The sequence below is a fragment of the Monodelphis domestica genome, chromosome 3 (genome assembly GCF_027887165.1).
Source record: "Monodelphis domestica isolate mMonDom1 chromosome 3, mMonDom1.pri, whole genome shotgun sequence".
Lineage (NCBI taxonomy): Eukaryota > Metazoa > Chordata > Mammalia > Didelphimorphia > Didelphidae > Monodelphis > Monodelphis domestica.
This window is the reverse complement of record NC_077229.1, coordinates 455,393,430-455,420,760: the sequence shown is the minus strand read 5'-3', so window position 1 is coordinate 455,420,760 and position 27,331 is coordinate 455,393,430. Positions and strand designations below refer to the sequence as shown.

The 27,331-nt window shown below is 37.9% G+C and overlaps 1 protein-coding gene across 1 annotated transcript in view; it reads right to left on the bottom strand.

Moving 5' to 3' along the window:
* Window positions 1–1,487: 1,487 nt before the first annotated feature.
* Window positions 1,488–27,331, bottom strand: part of MSH3 (mutS homolog 3) — a 215,285-nt gene continuing 189,441 nt past the window's right edge. Inside the window, exons 21-24 of the mRNA XM_007487380.3 lie at window positions 23,742–23,928; window positions 16,913–17,042; window positions 7,930–8,104; window positions 1,488–5,668 (exon numbers count right to left, since the gene is read on the bottom strand). Coding sequence (XP_007487442.1) covers window positions 5,584–5,668; window positions 7,930–8,104; window positions 16,913–17,042; window positions 23,742–23,928 — 577 coding nt within the window. The 3' untranslated portion in view covers window positions 1,488–5,583. The remainder of the gene's footprint in view (window positions 5,669–7,929; window positions 8,105–16,912; window positions 17,043–23,741; window positions 23,929–27,331) is intronic.

The window sequence follows — 27,331 nt, the reverse complement described above, 5'->3', positions numbered from 1 at the left end:
AGCTGTTGGCTCCACCACAACCCCACTGGCAGGATGGGATACAGCCACATTATGGAAGCTTCCAAAGCCAGTGTAAGGAATCTGCAGTGTATCCTGAAAGCAATGAAGAGCAATTTAAGGTTTTCACACAAGGGAACTGACACGGCTAGATACGTGCCTTAGGGCGATCTGTTTTGGAAACTATGTGAAGCATGGATTGGAAAAGGGAAAGACTTGGGAGCAGGACTAGTAAAGAGTCTGTTGTAGTAGTCTCAGTGAAAAATAATGGTTCGATTAGAGTGGTGGGAGTATGTGAGAAGTGGGAAAGGATATTTGGAGGTAGAATTGATTGGATTTGGAAACTGTGTGGGAATGAGGATGGGAAGGGAGAGAGGTAAAAAATGATAGAAAGTTTGAAGACAAGGTGACTGGGAGAACAGAGCTGTTACAATCCAAAATAGGAAAGTTGGGAAGAGGAAGATTTGGAACATGAAGAATCTGAGGTCCCAGTGGGACATCTATGTACAGGTATCTAGCAAATAGTAGAAAATGCAGTACTAGAGCTAAGAGAAGGTATTGTACATTTCCTTTGTTGTTATTCAGTCGGGCCTAACTTTTCATGACCCCATTTGGAGTTTTCCTGGCAAAGATACTGGAGTAGTTTGCCATTCCCTTCTTCATCTCATTTTACAGATGAGGAAACTGAGGAAAACAGTTAAGTGACTTACCCAGAGTCATACAGCTAGTAAGTGTCTAAGGTCAGACTTGAACTCAGGAAAAGGAATCTTCCTGTCTCTGGGGGTCTGGCTTTCTATCCACTGTATCACCTAATTGTCTCCATGTTTGTGTATTTGACAGTCATCAGAATAAAGACCATTGGGGGAAGCTGGGTGGCTCAGTGGACTGAGAACCAGGCCTAGAGACAGGAGGTCCTGGGTTCAAATCTGGCTTTAGACACTTTCTAGCTATGTGACCCTAGGCAAGTCATTTGACCCCCATTGCCTAGCCCTTACCACTTTTCTGCCTTGGAACCAATACACCGTATTGATTCCAAGATGGAAGGTGAGGTTTAAAAAAAAAAAGAATAAAGACCATTAATTAAGGCCTTTAGATGGTTAAGATCACAGAGTGAATATATGTATCTTTATACATATACATATACATATTATATATATATATATATATATATATATATATATATAGAGAGAGAGAGAGAGAGAGAGAGAGAGAGAGAGAGAAATGGATCTTAAAGAAAACCCATACTTAGGAGGAAGAAGACAAAAGAAAAAGAGATAGAGGAAGAACATTAAGAAAAAGAACAAGGAAGCAGTGATGTTATGAAAGTGAAGGAAGAAGAGTGTTAAAAAGTGGCTGGAAAAGAACATCTAATGCTGCAGAAATTGAATTTGATATCTCTGAATTCAAGACCGCTTATATCATCTCTACCATAAAGGTCTCAAAAGAGATGACTTCAAATGCTTAAAAAAAATACAAGGACAACTAAAAAGTCCATGAAAGAAAAAGGAAAAATAATTTATTCCTTTAATTTAATAATCACGAGAGCAAACATATCTAATTATTTAGTGCCCATGTACTGTTCCAGGCACTGAGGATATTCATAACACTTTAGCCTAGGAGGTCATGTAATTGTACAACTTTCTATACACTTACAGAAAAAAAATGGAAAATGATAAACAATCATTAGAGATTGATTGTAAAAGATAAATAATGAGTCAATCAGTAGTGTTTTGCTGCTTGACTACCAAATAACAGGTAAGAATTATCTTTTCTAGGTACAAGTCTTTCACAGCTTAAAAAGAAATCTCAAGACATTTAAAAATATTTGAAAATTCATTAGATTTTTTTTACACCAAAAACCACCTCATATTTCTAGTACTTTCTGGAAAACGAAAGTACACTAAGATGATGTTGATTATATATAGTATATGTTTCCTTCAACCAGGTAAGAATTTTACAATTATTTTTAAAATTCATACATTTATTCTCTCTCTTCCACTTCCTAATGGAATAATTTTAAAAGGCATATATTGTAGTCAAGCAAAACTCCCACATTTGCCATATAAAATGCTTATCTCCTTCTGTGTCAGGAAATGGAAAGCATTCTATTTCACTGGACATCTGGAATCATGGAATCACTGCAAGGATGAGAGTACTTAGGTTTTTCAGCTCACATTGTCTTTACAATGTTACTGCATAAATTGTTCTCCTGGTTCTGATTATTTCACCTGATTCTGCATCAGTCCATACGAGTCTTCCCAGATTCCTAGGAAATCATCCTTGCCTCATTATTATATAAGACAATAGTATTTCATATATTACTATACCATTGTTTTTTCAGCCATTCTAAGAATTGAACTTAACAATAATGGTAAAAATCAGAGCTAGTAATAATTCACTCGTTCCTTTTCTCACTCACCTACATAACCTCGGTACTGCTACAAACTAAAAAAATTTTTAATAATTATATAAAAGGCAAGGAAGTTGCTCACCCTAATCTTAGAAATTGATGCAGTTCATTCCTTTAAAAGGAATGGCCTAAAACAAATCTAACCTAGTTTCAACTCAAGAACATACAGAATATGCTTGTTATATTAAAAATGATAAAATAAAAAAGGAAAACATGTCATTTCCTTATTAGAACCACCACCAAAAGCTTAAATAGGGGGGTGGGGGTCTATGTGTCAGAAGGATGTTATTATTACATTTTTTTTTGTTAAAAAGTCTTTTCAGACCAGGGGTTTAAACACAGAGCATATTTAGCATCTTTGGTAAAATGGGGATACTTCTGATTTTTAAAATTAGTTTATGAAAATATCAAATTTTGATTAACCAGCATGATTGTCAATTAGTGATGAGATAGGGGAATGACAATATGAAGGGTGAAAAAATAGAAGAATTAATCTAAAATAAGAAATAAAGTAATTTAGAATTTTTAAAGAGTAGAATATATTCAAATTGGCAGACAATGACTATGTTCAAAGGTATTTAAGAATGGAGCTGTCATTACTACATGAAAATAAAAATCAGAAGAAAGGATATTATCTTTTTTTTTTCTAAAAGATTAAAGGACAGCACGGTGGCTCATTGGACTGAGAGCCAGGCCTAGAGATGGAAGGTCCTGGGTTCAAATCTCAGACACTTCCTAATTACATGACCCTGAGCAAGTCACTTAAACCCAATTGCCTAGCCCTAATTGCTCTGCTGCCTTGGTGCCAACACACAGAATATTAATTACTTCTAAGATGGAAGGGAAGGGTTTAAAAATAATACTAAAAGATAAACATTCTTTTTAAAAGGTGATTTTAGTTGTTTTATTGGTCAACTAATATTGAGGCAGAACATATTTTCAACAAGGAACAAAAAAATCAACTTGCCCCTCTTAAAGTATCATATGGCATAGGGTTCTTTTTTTTGTTTTTGTTTTTTTTTAAAGAATTACACTGGGGACAGCTAGATAATTCAGTGGATAGAGCCAAGCCTAGAGATGGGAGGTTCTGAGTTTAAATCTGATCTCAAACACTTCCTAGCTGTGTGACCCTGGGCAAGTCACCTAACCCTAATTGCCTAGCCCTTCCTGCTCTTCTGCTTTGGAACTAAAAGTGTAAATTCTAAGACTGAAGGTAAGGGTTTAAAAAAACCAAACAAAAAAAGAATCATGTTGAGCATTAACCAATTTTGAAGGATTTTTTTGGGAGGTGGTTAGGATTCCATCACATCGTAAGAGAAGAATTCTTCACTTTTGAGGGTGACAAGAGTAAAGCCTATGGATCATTAGAAATGTAGAAAAATAATAAAATAATGAAATTATTAAAAAATATAATTTTACTGAAATAGTTACCAAAAGAAAACACAAAAGATAATAACAATCCAAAGAGTTCAGATGCCCTAAATTTTAGCTGTTGCCCAAAGGTACCTGGAGAGGTAATAGAATCAAATATGTTATTAATAATGAATTAATAATAATTATTATTAATAATATTAAACACACCAGCTGGAGCAGAAAGGTCAGGATTGAAATAACAGCACTGACACTTAGTGCCTACCTTTGTGACTTTGAGTACAACACATCTCTACAGGCTTCAGTTTTCCAGTCAGTAGACAGAAAAATTGAACTAGATGGCCTCAAAAGTCCCTTCCAACACTTATGCTGTGATCCCATGACTTGGGAAGGCCCAGGAACTGCTATGTTCCCACAGTCTATTTTACGAATATGGATAAAGACATTCATCTAAATTGGGCGAGCACAATAGAAAATGGAAGGGAATTCCTTAAGACAAGGGCATGATACTATCTATTACAATAAAAACAGAGATAGGAAGTAAGGTATAAGTGTTAAAGAAATATAAAAAAGACCTGCAGTTTCTAGTGAAGCATAAGCTAAAGATCTTCAAAGAAGGGCTTTTATTTATGAAATCTAAAATGCTCAAGGGATAATTAAGAAGTCTAAAACGTGTAAGAATGAGGAATAATCCATTCCATGTAGCCTATGGGGAAAAAAGTCACATAATTAATGAATCACACATATCTATGTATGTAATAGGTGGCTCTGTTAAAATAATAACAGTCCTGAGTGCATTAAACACAAATGTAAGTCCTCTTTTATCTGAAAATGCCCTAAAATTAAAAAATGTATCATCATCTATAGAAGAAAATCCCCTTTGGTTTCAGGCTTCCCCTCTAGTAAGTGTTGAATAGATCTGTGCTTGTTTTGGGGGGGTGGGTTGGGGATGGGGAGGGGAGGCAAAGACCTACTGTGATTTCACTGTCAGCACAGGGGATTCCAGGCACAGAAAGCAAACTTCCTTCCTCTTACCGGCGCTGAAGCACAGAGGTGATGTGATCTGCCCAAGGTCCCACATCCAGTGTGTGTCCAGAGCACCTCTTGACTCCAAAGCTAGCTCTCCAGCCACCGGGCCATGCCACACAGAACCAATAAATTATTATCTTAAAATTACTTTCACCTTGTGTTCATAATTAAGTTTTTTAATACTACGATTTATCTTTTCCTTTCTGGGTTATTTTTTTCTCGGTATCTAATTTTTCCTTCCCTAATAGGCTCACAATTACACTTTTTTATTTTCGAGGTCATAAAAGTGATGGATGTCTCCAAAGCAACTGATTTAAAAGGGCAGTCTAGATGCTGCCTGTCATTGTTCAGCTCTTCGGGCAGTTCTCTTGAATGCAAACCAAAAAATATGAATGAACAGTTCTACCTACCAATAACAAAGTACAAGAACATCACGGATACTATTTATTAATGTATATAGACATTTTTTCTGCAGAAATTTCTGAGCCAATCAGTTGTCTAGTTGCATAGCTAATATCTTTCATAGGCAAAATTATGGCTTCTATTTTTATTTAAAAGATCAGGAGCTGAGAACCTGAGAGAAGACTGTCTGCATAAAACGTATCTGCATTTGAGCCCCCGAACCACATTGAACATAATTTTGTGGCTTCTTTCTTTCACTTGTCTTAAAACAGTCTGAACAACTATCGGGTCAGGCTGCTACTCTGTTCTGGATGAACTGTCTTTTCAGTGATGTTATTCTCCATTTCAGACAGCAAAAAGAGGCTGATGTTCATTCAAATCTCAACCATGCTTGTCCATTCTTGTAATTCTGTAGCATCAGCTGCATTCCACAGTTTTGCAAAAGATTTCAGTCTTTTTCTAGGAAAGGGGAAAGAAATAACAAAACACGTCATTTAGAATCTCGAGAATGATATGGGTGAAAATATGGAATGGCATGAAAACAAAGGTTGCTGAGACGAGTATGCTGGCTAGAGAGAGAGAATGCCAAATATTTGTTTTATGTCACAATTTATCAGATAGAAACACAAGGCCAGTTTTTCAACTCCGGGCTCATCTCTCATGAAAGCAATTTTATAGAGTTCAAATCTTTATATCCCAGGTGGAAGAGTTAAAATGGTTATCAGTAATCTGTGGGCTTCATTACTTGCAAGTGGTAAGCTATAAATAAGAGCACGAGTAAGCTATCCTATTCTCTGCAACCTGTTCTACATCTTCTACCAAGATTTTACTGTTGCAGTTCCTTGGGGGTGGGAGAGACTCCATAAAACACTCAAGAGACTTAAAATTTATCTCTGAACTTTGCAGTACACAATTCTAAAATAATCTTTTAGAACCCAGACTTATAATTAGTTGCTATATATTTCTCCCTGGAACATGCTCTGTCAAGATGGCTTGTGAGTGCTGGGAAGGGGCTCTGTCATTATGCAGCTGTGAGCCAGCTTACAGTTCTACGGTAAATTAACTTTGCATAAATCATGTAGGAAACTGAGTGGAGGTGCAATGGTTTCTTGGGCGAGGTAAAAGGTATTCCACTGTTAATGACCTGGCAATAGTACTAAGATGGAATGAAGAGCGGGGTGGCTCAGTGGATTGAGAGCAAAGGCTAGAGGTGGGAGGACCAGGGTTCAAATCTGGCCTTGGAAACTTCCTAGCTGTGTGACCCTGGGCCCAGGCATTTAGTCTTCATTGCCCTGACTGCTCTTCTGCCTTGGAACCAATATACAGTATTGATTCTAAGATGGAAGATAAGGGCAAAAAAAAAAGGAGAGAGTCAGTGTTGACCTTGCAACAGTGGGACTGGAGTAAGAGTTGTTCATTGTGTCATAGATTGAAAGCAAAGGGATATTAGATGTCACCCAATTATTTTTATAGACGTGGAAACTCATGCCAAAGGGGTCGAGGAAAGTGCAAGTCTGGTGTCCATGGTATATAGGGAATAAAAACAATTTTTTTCAAAATTTGTTTATACAACACTGTGAAGTGCTGCTTTGTTTGTATAAAGGTTAAAAAACCCAATTTTAACTTTAGAAGAATAATTAAATGGACAAGGAGTTAATTTACAAAATGGGTAATTTACTCAGGGCTAATTCGGGGTAGATTATATAATTATTTTGGCAAATTTCTTCACATAATCTTAATTTTTTTAAATGACTAAAGCAAGTTATAGATTTGAAATAGTTTCTACCTTCAATAATTTCTTACATACTTCCATTTGCATGCTTTGAGAGATTAGCTTCAATCTTTACAGGAATGACTAAAAAAATCTAATTTTTAAAGATGTTATTAGCCATAAAACTATGCACACTCTTTAATCCAGCAATACCACTACTGGGTTTGTATACCAATTTGTACAAATATTTTTAGTACCTTTTTTTGTATTGGCATAGAATTGGAAACCAATCAATGGTTGAACAAGTTGTGGCTTGTGGCTGTAATGGAATACTACTGAGACATAAGAAATGATAACTGGAGTTCAGAAAAACTTGGAAGGACTTATCTGAACTGATGCAAAGTAGTGAGCAGAACCAGGAGAACAAAATATACAGTAACAGAAATACTGTGCAGTGGTCAATTGTGAATGACTAAACTCTTATCAGCAAAGCAAGTTTCCAAGATATCCACAAGGGACTCATAATGAAAAATGCTATTCACAGTTAAAGAAGGAACTGTTTGAGTCTGATTGCAGATCAAAGCACACCATCTTCCACTTAATTTTCCTTCATGAGTTTTTTAATTGTCTATGTGACATGTATCTTCTGTCACAGCATGGAGAAAATGGAAATGTATTGCATGAAAGCACTGGTAAAAAAGAGGAGAAGGAGGGAGGTAACTTGAAATACAAAATATCAGAAAACAACTGTCAAAAATTATTTAATATGTATTGAAAAAAAAAACCCTTTTTTAAGTTTCAAAAAAAAAAAGATGTGATTAAAGGGTGCAAGATGGTTTCATGTGAGCTTTTACAAAGGCTATTTTTCATTTCATCTTAATATGTTTCAGGGTATCCAGGGAAGCACTTGAAGCTACACTGGATGCTCATTTATTGGACAATCCCTTTCCTCTCGTTACCATTTGATAGTTTCATTATAAATTCAAAAGTGCAGTGGGATTATTCTGACCTTTTCACATTGACTAATCTCTCAAGTTCCTTTGATTTGTAAGCTGCTTTCTTTAAGATTTCTCCAGGGACATCTGCTAGTTTGGCTACATTTAGTCCATAGCTCCTTGAAGCAACTCCTCTGGTTATTTGATAAAGAAAAGTAACAAAGTCAGGGATTTCCTCATCCTCCTGACCTACAGCAGAAAAGAGAAAAAAAATTAAGAAAAGTAGATTGGGAAAAACAAAACATTAGGAAATGGAAAGAAATAATTGGATTAATAAGATATATTTAAAATGTTTTAAAACTCATATTTGTTCACCATATATCATTTTACCTTCCCCCCATGACTCTGTAAAATGGATTAATTTTGTTGTGATAATATTTTTGCACGAGGACATCTTGACTCCCAGAATGGGTTAGAAAGTACCTTGGAAACAAAACCTAACTTTACTATTTAATTTTCCAGATGAGGAAATTGAGTTGTAGCCACATAAAACATGTTTGCATCAGATTTATAACAATTTAGTATAGGGGGGAAAAAAAGACTTCAGTTTTGGGCAATTTGCTGTTAAATACTTTTAGAGGTTGTAGAGTCTTTCTTGAGGGATAATGCTCATAAGCACAATGGAATACTCTTTTATTTTTTTTAAAACAACCTGTGCAATTTTAATATATAGGAATGAGGCTTTCTGGTTACTTAAAAAGTCCATTTAACTGAGAGCTAACAGATTAATCATATATTATCATCTTTCAAAGATTATAACATAAGAAATTTTACATAGTGCTCAAAAATCCATGATAAGTATAATTTAACCTTTAAAAAATGATTCAGAAGGGAGCATCTAGGTAGCTCAGTGGATTGAAAGCCAGACCTAGAGATGGGAGGTCCTGGGTTCAAATCTGATATCAGACACTTCCCAGCTGTGTGACCCTGGGCAAGTCACTTACTCAACCCCCATTGTTTAGGGGTTCATCACTCTTCTGCCTTGGTAAGACGGAAGGTAAGGGTTTAAGAAAAAAAAAACTCAGAAAACACATTAGTATCTTATCCTTCTAAAAGGTCTCATGAATATAAATACACCATACAATATGTCCAAAACGGGGAAAAAATTCCAAGGTATTTGACCACTTTAGTTGCTTGCATTCTGGATAAGTGACAAGTTTGCTAAGCTAAATTACTCAGTAATGTATTTCAAATTATAATCATCATAATTCAAATTTGATTTTTAATTTAAAAAATGAGCAGCTTTTATTAACCAATTTTTTGGTTTTTAAATAACTTTAAAAAATTTAAATGTTATTATTAATCTGTCCAGTTTTATTTTCCTACCCAGAATCCTGTTAACAACCTACTTTAACAAAAACACTGGAGCCCTGCAAGCCTTCAGGTCTTTGCTGGCACCACCTTATAACAAATTCCTTGTGGCCTTTCACTAACTAAATCCCCGTAGATCAGACTCAAGATAAAAAAAAAAGGTCCAAAACAAAATCTGAGAATCTTGTGTACTTCATTTATAAATGCATGTTTTGCCCTTTTTAACAGGTAAAAACCAAAACAGTCCAAAAAAACGAACAGAATTTAGCTTGACAGAGAAAAGTACAATGGAATTTTCTGTCATTATTTTCTCTCACTATTTATAAGAGGCAAATAATACCTTTCTAATGGTGGCTGCCAGGAGTGGGAGGTGAAAAGAATGCTGACACTGAGGAATACAGAAACTCAAAAGTTCTCCATTACAAAGAGCTGAGAACATTTTTTTAAATTAAAACAAAAAACGACTACAAAGAACAGGTGAGAATGGAGGTGGGAACAGACGGAAGCCAAAGAATGGAGAAACCACTGCTAACTAATCCATGTCCTCTTTTCCCCAATCTTGGAAATAATTCTATCCCTGGAAAAAGAGTGAAGAATGTAGACAATTTTTAAAAAGTCCTCACTCAGAAAAGAGATGGATTCTATCCAGGATCTGTATAGCAAAAAGGAAAATGTTTGTACTGTCATGATGAGTTCTAGGCACAATGAAATACCTGTGAGGAATCCTTTTATCCTCAAACAACTGAAATGATGAAGACTTTGACATCTGAAAGGGCTTTGAATATAACAGAAGGCAACAAAATTCAACTACCTACTATGTGCCAGGCACTGTACAGAGTGCCGGAACAAATATTGTCTTAGCACATGCCTGGTGCATCGTAGGTGCCCAAAAGATACTGGTCACTGACTTGCATAAAGGACCAATGGGCCTACAATTTTAGTCAGTCCTCACTTTTGTGTTGGCAGCCCACACACAATCCTAGTATAGAAGAAAATGAGAGGTGTGATGAGCACATTTACACCTGCAAAAAAGAGGAAAGTGTTCCTAATAAAAAGTTCATTCAAGAAAGTTAAAGTAGCTTCTCAAGTGCTCTCTGTCCTGTCCATGTTGCTACTCTTCTCCTCAGCATTTTGTGGGTTATTTCTTGGTTACAATGTTAGGAAAATGGATATTATCAGAGTTCATGCTTATTATAAAGAATTGCATGCAGAAAAGTGAGTCTTCTGAAACTGTAAGGTTAATTTTAGTGTTTTGACTTAAAATCTAAATGATTGGTCACCAGGGAAAATTCCCAAGTCAGCTGGGAATTATGAAGATTTTAATTAATAGAGAAGGAAATAAGGAGAGAGAGAGAGAGAGAGAGAGAGAGAGAGAGAGAGAGAGAGAGAGAGAGAGAGAGAGAGAGAGAGAGAGAGAGAGAGAATGAATTAATTAATTTAAACTGCTCTGGCTCACACTGAGCCAGGCAGTAGTTAAAGGCCTTGGCCAAAGTGGCCTCCCTGAGCCTAAGGGTAAGGGAGTCAGTCTTATCACTTACCACAAGACCGTCTCCAAACTGGGTTCCAGTCCTCCACTGAACTCAATCTCCTGAACTGTGTTCAGAGACCTCCACACCAAACTGAATTAAATTGCCTGAACTGACTTTTTACACCTTCCTTTTAAAGAAATTTCCTCATGTCACCTCCCCTAAATTTTCTTGTCTACCAATCACAGTAGATGCTTTTTTCCAGGACTGCCCATTCTTAGTTCTCACCACTCTTTAGTTCTCACCTTCTCTGGTTAGATATCTTCTGAGGTACTTCACACTTCTTTGTTAAGCTTACCTCTTATGAGTTACTTGACCTTTTTGTGATTAATTTAACCTTTATAGGTACTTAACACCTTTTTGTATTAGATCTAAAAATAGACTTAGCTTAAGGTTCTAGCTTCACTATAAGGTATGAGTTAAGTACCTTCATTGTTCAATCAGGAGTCTACAACTTTATCTTCCCCTAAAGTATGTCTAAGTATGGGTGGAGTAATGTAAAGTTCCCAAGACATTCCTGATTCTTGTTAGACCAAGTATCTCCATTGTTACAATAAGGAAATAGCTAAAATCAAATCTTCTAAAGTACAGTCTGAGTAGTTTTTAAGATTCACACAATCTCTCGCTAACAAGGACAGTTTTGGGTGGTTGCAAGAGCCTAACCCCTCTTTTCCCCATGGGTTCAATGTGCCAACATTCATATTTTTGCTTTCTGACATTTCCTAGGAACATGACCCCCTTGAAAGTGGAGGAATGACTTTTTAATTCTTCTAGGAAAGTTTCTGCTGTAGTGTTATTTTTCATATCTTGTCTTTATTATCTCAGGATAGTGGTAGTCTCTTGGTGACCGAGAATGACAATTGTCTTTGTGCATTATCATCTATAACTGGTGGAGAGACTTCTGATCGCTTCAACATCTCCAATGGCGTGAAACAAGTCTGTGTCCTCGCTCCGGTACTCTTCAACCTATCCTTCACCCAAGTATTACGACATGCTGTGATGGATCTAGACCTGGGCGTCTACATCAAATACCCACTGGATGGCTCACTATTCAACCTTCGCCACCTGACTGCAAAAACAAAGACAACAGAGAGACTCATCCTGGAAGCTCTCTTCGCAGATGACTGTGCTCTCATGGCCCACCAAGAAAATCATCTCCAAACCATTGTGGACAGGTTCTCCACTGCAACAAAACTGTTTGGCCTGACTATCAGCCTCAGCAAAACAGAGGTGCTGTTCCAACCTGCACCAGGGAGGCCAACGAACCAGCCGTGCATTACAATCGATGGCACGCAGCTTTCTAACGTCAACACTTTCAAGTACCTGGGCAGCACCATCGCCAACGACGGGTCCCTAGACCACGAGATTAATGCCAGGATCCAAAAGGCCAGCCAGGCACTCGGGCGGCTGCGCTGCAAAGTCCTCCAACACAGAGGTGTAAGCACTGCGACGAAGCTCAAAGTGTACAACGCAGTGGTCCTCAGCTCGCTCCTGTAAGGTAGTGAGACATGGACACTGTACTGGAAGCACATGAAACAGCTGGAGCAATTCCACCAACGCTCCCTCCGGTTAATCATGAGGATCCAATGGCAGGACTGAATCACCAACCAGGAAGTCCTCGACAGAGCCAACTCCACCAGCATCGAAGTCCTGGTCCTCAAAACCCAGCTACGATGGTCTGGACACGCCATCCGCATGGACCCACAGCGAATACCAAGACAGGTATTCTATGGTGAACTGTCAGCTGGACTCAGGAAACAAGGCCGACCAAAGAAACAATTCAAGGATCAGCTAAAGTCCAACTTGAAGTGGGCTGGCCTTACACCAAAGCAACTAGAACTCGCTGCCTCTGACAGAAGCAGCTGGCGAACCCACATTCACCATGCTGCCACCACCTTTGAAGATGAGCGACGTCGACGTCTTGCCGCTGCGCGTGAACGCCGACACCAGGCCACAACCGCCCCTCCCTTAACAACTGGCGTCCCATGCCCCATGTGCCATAGACTCTGCGCCTCAGGCTTTGGACTATCTCAGGATAACTGGTGTGGGAAAAGGCCATTAAAAAATAATTCATTCCCCACATTTTTAGTTGGTTTTTGAATATCATTTTCTTTTGAGAAATGAAATGAAAATGATTAAAACAAATTTATCTTATATTATAGATAATAAGTAGGTCATGACTGTATTTGGGTGCTAATTTTTAGAGCAAAAAATTGGGTAGGAGGGGCAGAATTTTTCCACCAAAATAATATTGTAGCACCATATGATGTTCGCCAAGTTTCATTATACACTCCTGAAGAGGGACTTTGTTTATAAGGATTGAGAGCTTCATCAATTTTCCCAAAGGCCTCTATTTATCTTTTGATATTCAAATGAACCTCTTTTGAAGTTCCTCCTGACAACTGGGCAGAGGCTGACAAAGACAGTAGATGAAATCCAAGAAGATAGAATAACTGCTCAGCAGGCGGGTGGTTTGAGTGAGGAAGAGGTCACTTGATGAATGAAAGTGAAAGGTTTTGTGCTATGATGACTTTTGCTTCCTAGGTGGAAGCCTGGCCTAGTAACAGAAAACCAGTCTTGAAGTAAAAACCTGGGCCAGGTTCAAGTCCCAACTCCAACACTCTGGATGAGTCCTTTAACTTTTTAGGGCTGCTGCAGATTGGTGAGATTAAATGGAGTTTTTCAAGGGAACTTCCTATAAGGAAGAAAGCCCATGTCTTTAGGGCACCACAACAAAAGTAGATGGAGAATAATTTTGTTATTTTGAATGCTGATAGAATTTTCTCACCTTTATGACATGTTAGTGGTCATAGTCTTCATTTATTTAATACCGAGCCCTTATCTTCCAGTTATGTAACACTTTCCAGTTTTGCTTTTTCTATGGGAAAACTTAAGAGCCTAATTCAGTACCAAACTGTTGCAATCAATTGAGCTCATCATTTATGAGGTACTTTAAAGGTTTGCAAAGTGATTTATCTGAATTGTCCTGTTTGATGTTCACAAGAAGCGTGTGAGGCAGGTGATACTATTACCTTTATTTTATAAACGAAGAAACTGAGTTTGGGACAGGTTAAGTGATTTGCCCAGGGTTCTACAGCTGGGAAATGTCTGAGGCAGAATCTTAATTCAAGTCTTCCTGACGCCACACCAAGTCCAAGATTCTCTATCCACGGAACTTCCTGGCTATATGGTAGCTTCTATTCCTTCTTCTCCTGTTTGATGGATCTTTTGGCTTTTGCCTTCTGAACATTACTAACATGTAAATAAGTTAAAGTCCTTTGAAAAGTAAACAGACAATACTATTTAAACAATGCATGTTTCTATCAAGAGATACCACTATTGCTTTAGGACGTGTTCCTATGATGCACTGTGGCAAAAATCAGGGACTATCTTTAAATATCCTTGCAGGCCCATTTCTTTACTTGACTTAGTACTACATCCTAAATTTTTTCCACTTAGATGTGTCAATATTTTTACATTTTGGTAAATCTATGCTTGCCTCATGAGCTCTGCAATGTCCTAGGAAAGAAGGAATTTCTCAATATAATATATCGACTATTTATAGGAGCACTGCAAGAGACCTAAGGACCTAAAGAAATTATTATATGGTTGAGTTAAAATGTAAATGAACTGCATAGATAATAAATATTATGCTATAATCATATATTTTGCATGTGTATCTATCTATCTATATATATATATTTGATAATACAGTATAAATAAAACATAAAAGTCTGATTTCAGTGTTTCTTTGAGGGATGGAGATGACTCTGGATGCTCAAATGGCATGCTAAGAGAGCCAGCAGGTCTTATCTAGGGGATAAAGCTTTGACTGTGAGTGCAGCAACAGAAGACCAGTCTAGCTGAATTCAGAGAAGCTTATTATTTCAAGGCTCTTTTATTGGGGGACAAGAGGGGAAGTAGGGAAAGGGAAGGAAATTTGGTCATAGAAACAGATTAAACCAGTGAAAGCAAACCTTTCAGAGACAGTGCCAGGCCTTGCCCCCATCCTAGCCCCCCAGACTGTATGCCATACGCCCCCCACATGCTGAGTATGTCCCCACACACACACACAGGGGAGGGAGAAAGTGCTCCCACTGGGCTGCTGGGCATAGGGGCAGGTGAAGTGATGAATGTTCTCAGCAAATGTAGAGAGAAGGAGGGGAGTGTGTGCTCCCATTGGGAGGCTGGACAGAGGGGTGAGGAATGTAAAAAAATGTCATCAGGAATGGTGGAGAGGGGGAGGGGAGCAGCTCTACCTGAGCCCCTTTGCCTTTCTAGTAAGGAACTGGGGAAGGGAGGGAAGGGTAGCCACGTGCCCACAGAGAGCACTCTATGTGCCATCTTTGGCACCCGTTCCATAGGCTCACCATCACTGTATTAACCCATGAAAGAACTGTGTTCTCTGTCAGCAGTCGCATACCTTCACAGCAGAAATGATGGAAGGATGCTTAGCTGTAGTTGTATTTGTGCTGTATTTCTATGGTCTACTGAGACTCATTTTCGTGAAATGGAAGGTAAAGACAGAAAAAAGGTTTTTAGGTGGATTGGTCTTTGAAAGAAGTCTTACTCCCTTTTTAAGGATGAACAACAACATAGTACACAGTCTGGTGGCGGGATAACTTCTGCAAGTGGGTCCTAAAAGATTCTGTTGGCCAATGTTCCATTGGGTCTTGGATGCTAAGACAATAGCCTACTGATGGATGAAGATGAGACATGGAAGCTTAGAGGAGGATGAAAGGTAACACACATGAAAATAAATCTTGTTAGGTTTCCAAGGCCAAAGAAAACTTATTTAGAAATGCTGTGTAGGGCTACCAGAGAGGTGGCATAGTGGAAAGACTGACAGGTTTGGAATCAGGAGGTCCTAGGTTCAAATATGGCTTCAGTTACTTCCTAGCTATGTGATCCTAGGCAAGTCACTTAACCCCCATTGCCAAGTCCTTGCTGCTCTTCATTCTTGGGACTGATACCAAGATAGAAGGTGTTTTAAAAAATGAAGAAGAAATGTTTTGTGTGTGTATGTGTACAGCTCTTCCTTGGAATTATACCAGCTGTCCACTTCATTTGCAATGGGGCTGCTTTCTTTTTGTTTATCTTGTTAAATGTGTGGGTGCATCTGCGTTTATGTATATATTATCTTCCAGATGGACTGTAGTAATAAAACATTAATGCTTCAAGCTACCTGATCACTTAAATGAAGTTATTTTCAAAGAGACTAATAATGTTTTATATAATTATTTCAATAATACAGTTCATTGCTGAGCACAAAAAGATAGGACCTAAACACTATCAATAAATTCAGTGTCCCTTTTCTCCTCCTTGGAGCATTTGCTGGAAATGAGCTTTACTAACTATAAATACTACCAGTAGCAGCATCCTGTTTCTTGTTTCTCTCATTTTTTTATTATATTCATTTTTGGTTTTGCTTTCAGGTCCCTATCCCTGCCCAAGAATGAGGCCATGTAAGCACAGGACAAGCTATCCATGATTTTATATTACAGGTTCTGCCTCCATTAACATAGATCTCAACCTCTGTACATCTTAGTAGATGGCCTTTCAAAATTGCAATTGCTGAAAAACATTACCCTGTGGACAATCTGGCAAAGAGATTTTCCAGATTTAACTATGCAATACTCAAAGGAGATAAATTTAGTCCATAGATGCTACTGTACACAAAGCAAGGGTGGGAACCAGCACAGCTTATGCATGGTGAGGTTTGCATACAAGCACTCAAAGCCTCCTAAATGCCCAAATTGGGCATCACAACTTTGGCTGTTGTTCAGCACTTTTTAATCTTGTCCAACTATTCATGACCCCCTTTGAGGATTTTCTTAGCAAAGACTGGAGTGATTTGACATTTCCTTTTCCAGTTCATTTTATAATTGAGGAAACTGAGGCAAATTTGTTAAGTAACTTGCCTAGAGCCACATAGCTAGTAAATATCTAAGGCTGGATTTGAACTCCAAACCTGATACTCTATCCATTGTGCCATCTAGTTACTCCATAAACTGAATTTAGAGGAGGCCAATATTTTTACATACTAATAAATAAGAATGAATCTTAATAAAAAAAATAAAGTTCATATTCCTATGAATGTTCCAATCAAACTGAAACGTAAGTGGAGACCTCTTACTCTTTTGCCGAGAATGTTTCATACCTGGCTCCTGTGTACTTTCTTCTTCATTAACAAGGAATCCCATGTGGTAGTTCCCTACCCATCGTGAATATATTTTTTCTAATTCACACACAGGAGGATAATGTGTGACAAACAGGGTCAATGACTGCACCTAAAATAATAAAATAAACATTGTTTAAAGACATGTTTTAAATTTTGTAAATTTATTTTGAAATGCTTTCTTGTAGAAAGTGATAATATGGGTAGGACTAGAAATAATCAAACTCAACCAAGGACCGACAGTAGTTAGAATGCCATTTATGGTACAGAATGAAATGAGAACATGGCGGCCAGGCAATCCAGGGCTTCTGGAAATCTGGAACGGCCAGTAATGTAAATGGTAGCCACCCACACCGTCCTCATTCACGAGTACCCATAACAAGAAGGGCCACCGTGCCTGTGCACACTATGGGCCTTCCATCAGAATTTGTAAAATGGATTTGGGGAAGATTTTTTGTGGTGTGTGGGAACACACAAATATGTATGATAACTATATACATAGATTTATAAACAGATCTAGATATGGATATCTCACATTATCTAGATAGAAAATTGAGATACACACATAGAGCTTCAAACTAGTTATCCTTCATTATATTTAATTTTTTAAATTTAATTTAATTAAAAAAAAATTTCCCCCACAGTTACATGATTCTTGTTGTCTCCCTCCTCTCTTCCCTCCCCATTCCTGGAGTTGACAAATAATTCTACTGGGTTATACATATATTATCACTCAAACCCTATTTCTATATTATTCATATTTGTAACAGTGCAATCTTTTAAAACCAAAACTCCAAATCATATACCCATATAAACAAGTGATAAATCACATGTTTTCTTCTGGATTTCTACTCCCATAGTTCTTTCTCTTGATATGGATAGCATTCTTTCTCTCAGTCCCTTGGGATAGTCCTGGATCACTGCATTGCTTTTAGTAGCAAAAGAATTTTTTTTAAGAATTTTGTTAACCTAGTAATTCTGAAAAACTAAATTTAAAAGTAGCATGTTCAATTCAGTATCATATTGCATTATTCAATTATTAGTTGAAACTTGTTTGTTTTGTATCATGTTAGGATAATAAAAACCATGGCAAGTGGGCCATGACAGGTATGGCCTTTATCACAGTTAGGATAATGTTCTTGATCTGCATCTTTAAAAAGATGGGGAAGACTCATTAAAAATAAAATTTTAAATGACAGACTTGTAGAGCTCAAGGCAGGTAAATTCCAGATACAAAGATACATGAGCTAAATGTTTTTGATCTTTAACAAGTAATTTTTCTTGTAGAATATTCCTTATCTGTTAGCCATGTTGACTACATCCTTCATTTGTAGTAAGGGTTTTAAAAAAAATAATTTATATTCCAATTACAGATAAAAACACTTTTTAATATTTGTTTTTTAAAAAATTGAGTCCTGAAATCTCTTTTCTTCTTATCTTTCCCTCAATCTGATACAGGTTATACATGTGCAGGCCTGAAAAACATAGCTCCATATTAGTCATGTTGTGAAAGAAAACAAGACCAAAAAAAAAGGAAGTTAAAAAAAATATGCTTCAATCAGTATTCAGACTCCATCCGTTCTTTCTCTGGAGGTGGACAGCATTTTTCATCATAAGGCCATCAGAATTGTCTTGGGTCGTTGTATGTATTGGTGAGAAAGCTGCTCACCCCACAACATCACTGTCACTTCACTCTGCAACAGTTCATGTAAATCTTTCCAAGTTTTTTGAAGAAAAAAAAATCCTGCCCAACCTTTCTTATAGGACAATAGGATTCTATCACAATCATATACCATGACTGGTTCAGCCATTCCCCAATAATGGTCATCCTCAAAATTTCCAGTCCTATGCCAACACAAGAAGAGCTGCTATAAGTGTTTTTGGACAAATAAGTCCGTATTTCTCCTTTTTAAAAATATCCTTGGGACATAGAGTTAGTAGTGGCATTTCAAGGTCAAAGGGTATGCACGATTCCATAGCAGAGTTCCAAATTGCCCTCCAGAATGGTTGGTTGAGTTCACAATTTTACTGACGATGCTTTAGTGTCCCAATTTTCTCACATCTCCTTTAACATTTCTCATTTTCCTTTTCTGTCAACTTTAGCAATCTAATAGGTATAGGGAGTTGGTTTTATTTGCATTTCTCTAATCAATAGTGATTTAGAGCATTTTTTTCATATGATTATAGGTAGCTTTGATGTCTTCATCTGAAAACTGCCTGTTCACTGTCCTTTAGACATTTATCAACAGGGGAAGGATTTGAATTCCTGTAAATTTGACTTAGTTCTCGACATATTTGAGAAATGAGGCCTTTTATCAGAGAAATTTACTGTAAAATTTTTTTCAATTATGATTACTATGTAATAACATAACTCCATCTTATATTTCCTGTTTATCCTTCTCTTTCTTTGTTCACTCTGTCTCACCTCAAAAATGTTTTGCTTCTGATCACAACTTCCTCTAGTTTGCCTTCTCTTCTATCATCCTCTTCCCTTTTTCTTGTCTCCTTCCCCTATTTCCTTGTGAAGTAAGAAGGATTTCTAGACCTAAATGAATGTGAATGTCATTCCCTATTTGAGCCAATTCCAAGGAGACTAAGGTATAAACATTGCTATCATTCCTTTGTCCCCTCCATTAAGAGCTTTCTTTCATGCCTTTTATGTAACAATGTACATCATTCAGCCTCTCCCTTCTTCCTTCTTCAAGTGCAGCATTCTTTCTTATCCCTTACTTTTACTTTTTTAGATATTATCCCATCATCATAATCAATTCAGATCTGTGCCCTCTGCCTATGTATACCCCTTCTAACTGTCCTAATGACAAAGTTCTTAGGAGTTACAAGAATCATTTTTCCAAATAGAAATCCCTTATAATTTCTCTTTCCTTTTTACAGCTTTTTATGCTTCTTGAGTCTTTTACTTGAAAGTCAAAATTTCTATTTACCCTTGGTCTTTTTGCCAGAAATGTTTTAAAGTTTTGTATTTTATTAACAATTTATGTTTCCCCCTAAAGGAGTTATACTTAGTTTTGCTGGGTAGATCTTTTTTTTTTTTTGAATGTAGATGCTACTAAATCTTATGTGATCCGACTAAGGCTCCACAATATGTGAATTTTTTTTTTCTAGCTGCTTGTAATATTTTCTTCTTGACCTGGGGGTTCTGGAATTTGGCAATGATTCCTGGGATTTTTCATCTGGGAAAATCTTTTAAGTGGTGATGGTGGGGCTGAGATCAATTCACATTTTCTTTGAGGCTTTGGAAGTAGTTGTTGACTTTTTTGTGTGCTTTGTGAGTTTGTGTTTTGATCTTCCCTCTTTTTATGGTCAGGTTCTTTTTTTGTTGTTTGTTTTTCCAGCCAATTTCTTGACTTTTAATTTCATTGTTAAAGCTGAGATCTGTATCAAGAGTGGAGGGAGCTCTGTCTCAAGCTTCAGATTTTTCAAGCAGCTGTTTTCAGAGCTAGTTATGTCTGGTCTATAAGTTTTCAGTTCTTCCAAAATGGTATGTTCTAAAGAAGTAGGGGGTCATTGCTCTCCTGGTCTGTAATCTGGTCAGTTAGAGACCACAGGAACTCTTTCCTGCTTTGTAACTGTGAGCAGAGTCTCCGCTCTCCTGCAACCATGATATAGTGTGCTGGTGCTTTCCTTCCTCCTGAGACTGCAACCTGGAACTGCATATGGACCACAGAGTTTTCCCTGGTAATCTCCTTCAGACCAGTTGTGTGATCCCCTTACCATCTATAGGTTGAGGACTTCAGAAGCCGCTGCTGCCAATTTAGTTATCCCCAAGAAGGGCTGCAGGCTTTCTGGGCATAGCCTGCACTCCACCTTCATCCCAGTGACAGATCTTTCCTGCTGACTTTCTAAGTTGTCTTGGGTTGGAAAAGTGTTTCACCTCATCCTTTTGTTGATTCTAACATTCTGGAATTCATTTAGAGAAGCTATTTTAGTGAAAGGGAATCTGGGAGAGCTCAGGCAAATCCTTGCTTTTACTATGCCATCATGACCTTTACAGCAGGGATTCTTAACCTTTTTGAGTGTCATAAATCCCTGTGACTAGAAAATTTATGGATACCTTTTCAGAATAATGTTCTTAAATGCATAAAATAAAATAGAAAAGATAACAAAGAAAATCATTATATTGAAAGGTAGTTAACAAAATATATTTTTTAAAAAGAACAAGTACCTCAAGTTAAAAAACCCCCAATTTGGAATAAAAGTCATTGAGTCATGATAAAAAATCATATAAAAAAGCAAATTAATTAAGTTCTTATTAGTGATAAAGAAAGAAATATAAACTTCAATCTCTATTATTTATCTGAGGGCTAAGGAAAAGTGATGCAGAGGAGAGAAATAAGACATGAAAAGGGAAAAAATTATAAGGAGAGAAATACACAAAAAGAAAAATATAGAAAAAGCAGGAAGACTTGGGGGGAAAGAAGGACTAGACAATAAAAAAAAATAAACACAGATTCAATCCCAGAACCAATAAAGAAACTTGCCAAAAATGTAACAAATAACAAAATGAAAAATTTTAAGATATTGAAACAGAAGCAGGAAGGTGGCTCAAAGGACAGACAGCCATGCCTAGACAAGTGAGGTCCTGGGTTAAAACTGGCCTACTTCCTAGATACCTCCTAGCTGTGTGACCCTGGGCAAGTCACTTAATTCCAATTGCCTAGCCCTTATCACTCCTTATCACATTGATTCTAAGATGGAAGGTAAGGGTTTTAAAAAATTCACCTTAAGGAAATCAGAATCTTTTAAATTTCCAATTGTTTGCTAACATATTAGCTTCCTATCACCTCTGTGTTGCTTGAAAATGTGATAAGCACAACTTTGTGAAGTCATTGAAAAAGGTATTAAACAGCTCAGGTCTCCGGGGCACTCCAGTAGAGAAGCTGCTGACCATGAAGCTTTAAACACTAATTGTGGAGGTCTAGTTGTTCAGTAAGTTCTGAATCAGACTAAATGAAATCAAGCAGACGGGCCTAACGTTTGGAGAGTCCATTCCACTGCCCATTTTGAACCCAGCTAATATTTGTCCTTCCCCGTGACAGTGGCTCAGCAGGCAGATGAGCAAGCTTCTAAGTACCCTGGCATGTGTGCACTTGTATGAGAGGGTGACTTCAACTCCCCCAGGGCAGATGGTATTTTACTCTGATTGGCTTTTAACAATTTTCGTTCTATTCTTTCCTATCTAAGAGCTATTTTCCTTGGAACAGAAAACAGAAACAAAATGAAGTAGAGACAAAAGTTAAGTACTTGTACCTTCTATCACCTGACATAATGGTACCGGTTACCTTGAACAGTGCTTCTATCCCCGAGCCTCCTCTTTATCCCAATATAGCGAAAACCCCCTATTTTTGCTATTCATGTTCACTCTGAGCTTTAGCTCCTGATACAATTCTTTCAAGACTTTCTGATTCTAATTTTGAGGTTGCCCAGTACCAAACAACATCTAGATATGAATAAAGACAGAAACCTTCCACTTAAATCTTACTCTGATGCCTCATGATGGAACAGAGATAATTCTGGATTCTTAAAAGCCAGCGGTAGATACAAAAGGCATTAATGTATTCATAAGCATCTGTGGGGGCCACATATTGACTTAGTTTTTAAATGTAATATTATACTTTACTAAATTTATTTATACTGTTAAATATTTTATTTATATCTAGAAATACTTATATTTGCATATAAATATCTATAAATTTTATTTATCTTGTTAAATATCATATTTACATTTTAATACAATTACATTTTAATCTTGTTTGGGCTGAATATTTGAAACCTCTGGTGTGGGTTATGGCCTAGTCCACCAAGGCAAAAGGGCTTAGAGAATGATCTCAGTGACCCTGTTTAACAAGGAATACTCTAGGTCTGGAAAAGCTTATGCCCTAGCTAACTAGGTGGGCTGAATTTTTTGGGTCATAACGATCCTCTTCTTTTTAAGCCTTGACTTTCCATCCTAGGAACAATTCTAGGACAGAAGGGCAATGGCTGAGCAAAGGACGTTTAGTGACTTACTCAAGGTCACACAGCTAGGAAGTAGCTGAGGCCACACTGGAACCCAGTTACTCCTGACTCGGGGTCTGGTTCTCCATCCGCTATGCTGCTGTTTATCTGCCTCAATCATAATTCTTGAAGATAGCTACTAAGTTACAAGGGAATGACAATCTGCAAGGGTGGAAGAAGAACCCGAGAGGAGAAAGCCACACTTAAGCCAACATGGATGGAAATATGGATGGAATCCTCCTGTGGGGAACATCTGAGAACGCTAAAGGAAACTGAAGAAAACCTACCAAAAAACCAAACGGAACCTCCTCCAACCACATAAAGGAAGCCATAGCCTGTGACACTGAACATAGCCATTTTAGTGACAAACACAATCTCTTTAAAGCAGTGGTTCTCAACCTTTCTGATGCCGTGAGCCCGCAATACAGTTCCTCATGTTGGGGTGATCCCAAACCAAAAAATTATTTTGGTGGCTACTTCCAAACTGTAATTTTGCTACAGTTAAGTTTTTGGCATTATGTATTCTCATGGCTACAAATTGAGAGGTTGAGAACCGCTGCTTTAAAGCCTTAGTTTCCCCCATAGGAAAGGCGTGTAGTAGATAGAAGGCCTCAGTACCTCCTTAGAGCTCTAGGTTGATTATCCTAGGAGCATGCACTACACAATCAATTATTTTTTAAAATCAATTATAAGGGGTAGCTGTTATTTTAGAAGGTTTGGGGACTAAGCACAGGGAGTTCCATCTACAATGCTGAGACGAGACACACATTTTATGAAGAAAAAGCACTATACTGACATCTCGAATAAAATGCTCCAAGGTAGCATAAGCAATGGCAATCCCATCATGGGTGCTCGTTCCTCTTCCCAGTTCATCCAAGATCACTAGGGATTGTGACGTGGCTTTTCTTATGATCTCTGCTGTGTCTGCCAATTCTTCCATAAAGGTACTCTGTCCCTTGTAGATGTTATCTGCAGCTCCCATCCTGTAAGTAAGAAGAATGGACTGTTTTTACTTTGGACTCCAATTAAATTCAACAAATATTAAGTAAGTAGCTCCGTGTTTGTTTCTGGGCCTGCACACATAGTTTCCTGGGCTAGAGGCAAAGGGGACAGATAGTTTTTATGGTTCCTCTACCGATTTAACATAGACACTAATCAATGCAAAATAACATGAAATGAGGATATTTAGAGGATAAACAAGAGGTTGTTTTGTGAGATCTGAGAGAAAAGGTTGCTAACAGTGGAGAGGTTAAGGGAAAGATACATAAAGAGGCATTTAAACTAGACTATAAAGGCCAGGGAGAAAAATAGTTTTTTAATTATTATTTAATTAAAACTTTATTTTAAAAATGCAATAATTATTATTGCATTATTATAATGGATTATTGCATCCAGGACAATTCTGAGGGACTTATGAGAAAGAACACTATCAACATCCAGAGGAAGAACTGTAGGAGCAGAAACGCAGAAGAAAAACAACTGTTTGATCACATGGTTCAATGGGGATATGATTGGGGATGTAGACTCTAAATGGTCATTCTAGTGCAAATATCAATGTGCACACACAGTCTTGATCAATGACACATGTAAAACCCAGTGGAATTGAGCATTGGCTATGGGGGGGGGGAGGTAGAACATAAATCATGTAACCATGGAAAAATATTCCTAATTAAGTAAAAATTTCAATTAAAATGCAATAAGTGGGGGCAGCTGGGTAGCTCAGTGGATTGAGAGCCAGAGATGGGAGGTGCTAGGTTCAAATCTGGCATCAGACACTTCCCAGCTGTGTGACCCTGGGCAGGTCACTTAACCCCCATTGCCTAGCCCTTACCACTCTTCTGCCTCGGAACCAATACACAGTATTGATTCCAAGATGGAAGGTAAGGGTTAAAAAAATAAAAATAAAATGCAATAAGTATCAACCAAGTAAACAAAAATTAAGAATAAAACTTTAATATTATGAATTTCAAACCACTAACATGTTGCAAAGAAAAAAATATATATAAGCTTTTAAAATAATATTTACTTCTGTTCTGATTCTGTTTTCTTTATTGTTGTATCAGTCATGTTAACCCTTCCCCTTTTGTAGTCTTTATATCATATATAGAGTATAATAATACTCCATTAAACTGATTAAGTCACATAAATAAGTAGTGGTATAGGACAGTGACAAAAGAAATAGTGAGGATAATTTAAAAAAGAAACATAGAAAGACCTACATGAAATTATGAAGAGCGAATGAGCAGAACCAAGAGAACATTATATGCAGGAACAAAAATATTATTTGAAGAATAACTTGTGCATATCCACCTCCAGAGAAAGAACTGATAAATGAAAATGAGCAAGACAAAATATTATATAAACATATTTCTTTTTTTTGTCAAATGATGCCTTCTCTAGTGCAGGGAGGGAAGATGTGAGGGAGATACCTGGTAACTTTAATGTAATAAACAAATTAACTCATTAATTTAATTTTAAAATATTGATAAGTAACAACAGGAAGTCAAGACCTGAAAAGGAGAAAAGAGTACAACACCATGAGTGAACATCATGGCAGTTAGGCTAGATAAAGCATCCTAGTTGGGAGAAAGCATATAACACAGGAAAGAGAGTAGTAACAGACAAGGTGGGTTCTAAAATTACATGAATTCTTTGAAAAAATAGGAAAGAGGGAAGCTAGATAGTACAGTGGATAGAGAGTCAGGCCTGGGATCAGGAGGTCCTGCGTTCAAAACTGGCCTGTGACACTTCCTAGCTGTGTGACCTTGGGGGCAAGTCACATAACCCCAATTGCCTAACCCTAAAGCCTATTCTGTCTTAGAACTGATACAAAGAGAGAAGATAAGAGTTGTCTGGGGTTTTCTTTTTTTTGGGGGGTGGGGGTGGGGTTTGAAGAAAAAATAAGAGAAGTCCAAACAAATACCTTCCGTGGTACAAATATGATCTTGATACCTAATCCAGGGAGTCAAAACAGAAAACTGGAGACCAATATCCTTAATGAACACTGCTGTAACAATTTTAAATAAAATATTTGCAAGGCAACTATATCAACATATCACAAAGATTATATACTTTGACCAGCCCAGTTTATGATAGGAAGGCAGGACTAACTCAATAGGAAGAAAATTATCAACACAGAAGGCCATATTAATAGTAGTAGTCTCTCGGAAGCCGAGAATGACAATTGTCTTTGTGCATTATCATCTATTGATGTACCCTCATGTGGCTTTGAAGTCCAAAGACTGAGGCACAGAGTTTGTGGCACACGGGGCCTAGGACGCCAGTTGTTACGGGAGGTGTGATTGTGGCCGGGTGTCGGCATTCATGCGCAGCGGCAAGACATCGACGTGGCTCATCTTCAAAGGTGGTGGCTGCCTGGTGAATGTGGGTTCGCCAGCTGCTTCTGTCAGAGGCAGCGAGTTCTAGTTGCTTTGGTGTGATGCCAGCCCACTTCAAGTTGGACTTTAGCTGATCCTTGTATCTTTTCTCTGGTCGGCCTTGTTTCCTGAGTCCAGCTGACAGTTCACCATAGAATACCTGTCTTGGTATTCGCTGTGGGTCTATGCGGATGGCGTGTCCAGACCATCGTATGGGTTTTGAGGACCAGGACTTCGATGCTGGTGGAGTTGGCTCTGTCGAGGACTTCCTGGTTGGTGATTCAGTCCTGCCATCTGTGAACCTTAAAATTTCTCAGAACCTACTTCATAAGGTTGGGTTAAGACCATTCCCCATTTGGGCAGTGAAGGTACTTGATCAGGAATGTGAGAACTCTACTTCACCCATACTTATGCATGCCATAGGGGAAGATAGTTGTAAACTCTTTGCTGAACAATGAAAAGTACTTAAACCCATACTTATAATAAGGCAAAACGTTCTTAAGATAAGTACCTATAAAGGTTAGGCAACTTGTGAACTTACAAGGAGCAAAGAGGTGAAAACTTACTCAGAGATTCTAGTCTACTACAGTTTATATCCTCCACTATTTTAACTCACTTCAGTTTATGACAACCAACTATTTTAACTATTACACATCGGATCCTCATGATTGACCGGAGGGAGCGTTGGTGGAATTGCTCCAGCTGCTTCATGTGCTTCCGGTACAGTGTCCATGTCTCACACCGTACAGGAGCGAGCTGAGGACCACTGCATTGTACACTTTGAGCTTCGTCGCAGTGCTTACACCTCTGTGTTGGAGGACTTTGCAGCGCAGCCGCCCGAGTGCCTGGCTGGCCTTTTGGATCCTGGCATTAATCTCGTGGTCTAGGGACCCGTCGTTGGCGATGGTGCTGCCCAGGTACTTGAAAGTGTTGATGTTAGAAAGCTGCGTGCCGTCGATTGTAATGCACGGCTGGTTCGTTGGCCTCCCTGGTGCAGGTTGGAACAGCA